At 41.2% G+C, this 2,340-nt stretch overlaps 1 protein-coding gene across 1 annotated transcript; it reads left to right on the top strand.

Moving 5' to 3' along the window:
- Positions 1 to 326: 326 nt before the first annotated feature.
- On the top strand, positions 327 to 1,286 carry LOC125124517 (olfactory receptor 2T6-like). Its single transcript, XM_047774612.1, has one exon. The coding sequence runs from the start codon at positions 327 to 329 to the stop codon at positions 1,284 to 1,286; it is 960 nt and encodes a 319-aa protein (XP_047630568.1).
- The last annotated feature ends 1,054 nt before the right edge of the window (positions 1,287 to 2,340 follow it).

The following is a 2,340-nucleotide window of genomic DNA, read 5'->3' as shown; positions in this document are numbered from 1 at the left end:
GTGCCAACTCCAGGAGAAGATCCTCTCTGTAGCCCAGATGTTCTAAATAGTAATTAAATTCCCTTAAACCAACCATTAATTTTCAAATTACCATTCATTTTCATACAATGGACTCTAATATCAGAATCATTCTTCAATAAGAAATAGCTAATAAAGAAGAAATTGCAAATGCAATCCTCTCATGATCAAAAAAAATCGATATTAGTATATAAATAATTTTAACTCAATCATGCATATACAGCTATTTTAGCTGTTCATTTTTATCTACTCCAGTTTTAATTAACCTCGTGTTTCTTTCCTTATGCTTCCAGGTACAACTCAGAACAATGGATGGAGATAATAAGACCTTTTCCAGTGATTTCACCCTCACAGGGCTCTTCACTAACAATAAAGCCTCTGGATTCCTTTTCAGTGTCATTTGTGCCATCTTCTTCATGGCCATGATAGCTAATGGGGTCATGATCTTCCTGATCCACATAGACCCTCACCTCCATACCCCCATGTATTTCTTGCTCAGCCACCTGTCCTTCATTGACATGATGTTCATCTCCACCATTGTTCCCAAGATGCTGGTTGATTATCTTGTGGGCAAGGGGACCATCTCCTTCTTTGCCTGTACAGCCCAGTACTTTCTCTATATGGGCTTTGTAGGGGCTGAATTTTTCCTGCTGGGACTCATGGCCTATGACCGATATGTGGCTATCTGCACCCCACTCCGCTATCCTGTGGTCATGAGCCATCGGGTCTGTTGGATAATATTAACCACCTCTTGGTTTGGTGGTGCTTTAGACAGCTTCCTCCTTACTCCTATAACCATGAGTCTACCATTTTGTGCTTCACACAAAATCAATCACTTCTTTTGTGAGGCACCCACCATGCTGAGGTTGGCCTGTGGTGACAAAGCTGTATACGAAACCGTGATGTACATTTGCTGTGTCATGATGCTGCTAATCCCCTTTTCTGTTGTAATTGCTTCCTATGCCCGGCTTCTCATCATAGTTCACCAGATGAAATCAGCAGAAGGGAAGAAGAAGGCCTTTGCCACGTGCTCTTCACACATGATGGTGGTGATGTTGTTCTATGGGGCTGCTCTGTACACATATATGCTTCCCCAATCTTACCACACCCCAGTCAAAGACAAGGTCTTCTCTGCCTTTTACACTATCCTCACTCCCTTGTTAAACCCTCTTATCTACAGCCTGAGAAACAGAGATGTGAGCGGGGCCTTAAAGAGGGCTTTGGCCAGATGTCAAAGGACCCATGGTGTGACAAGAGAAGAATTCTGACAGTCTGAGTCTTCTATGCCTACTCAGGGATATATGAGGTTATGCCATTTATAATATAGATAGAAAATGCTTGCAGTCCCAGTTATGTCAAAACATGCATTAACAGTACTTGTAACAAGAATGTGAAGCCACTGTTACATTCATGCATGAATAATGCCAGAGTGCTATAAATGTCACCAAAGCAAACTTGGGTCCATTTGCCCAACATGAAACAAAGACTATCTACTGACACCAGGTTGTGGTGAAGCAAAATACAGCATTTGTTGCAGACATCACACAAGGAGAATGGGAAGCTAGTGCTCAAAATAGAACTCCCTGATGGCTTCCAGGTAAGGGTTTTAAAATGCAACATTAAGGGTGAGGATCACAGGGTACATGATCAGTTCATGGGTATTCTTCTGATTCATTTGTGGTGAGGTAACCAGGTGATATTTTAATCTTAATCACCAGTCTTCTGGTTCCAATCAGTTTAGTCTCTATGTGCTTGTGGTTAGCATGTAGTTACAACTCTCCACCAGGGTGAGGGTATTAGTTTCTGAAGAACCACTCAAACACTTAGCATGTACTTGAGAAATAATTAAAACTGGGATTCTGTTTTATTGTTTTAATTAAACTATCATTACTTGTCTTGCTTGACTGCTTTACCTTTGTTTCTGCATTCCCTCATTTCTCTAAGTAATAACTACTTGAGTCTGCTCTTTAAAAAGGGAAATGCCTCGAAGACTAAAACATTTTTCTAGGGAGGCTGGCAAGATGGTGGAAGAGTAAGAGGTCATGCTCACCCTCTCCCCAAAACACATCAAAAAAACACATCTACATGTAAAACGATTCACACAGAACATCAACTGAATGCTGGCAGAAGAACTTAAACCTCCAAAAAGGGCAAGAAATTCTTGGCAGAACTGTGTAGAACAAAAGAAAAAAATAGAGAGAGAAAAGGAATCAGGACGTGTCTAACACTCCCTTGAGGGAGTTGTGAAAAAGAAATGGAACTTACACCCTGGGAAGACACTTAACCAATGGAAAGATCAGCTGAGTCAGAGGGAACTCCAAG

Source organism: Phacochoerus africanus, chromosome 4 (genome assembly GCF_016906955.1).
Source record: "Phacochoerus africanus isolate WHEZ1 chromosome 4, ROS_Pafr_v1, whole genome shotgun sequence".
Lineage (NCBI taxonomy): Eukaryota > Metazoa > Chordata > Mammalia > Artiodactyla > Suidae > Phacochoerus > Phacochoerus africanus.
This window is presented reverse-complemented; position numbering and strand designations above follow the sequence as displayed.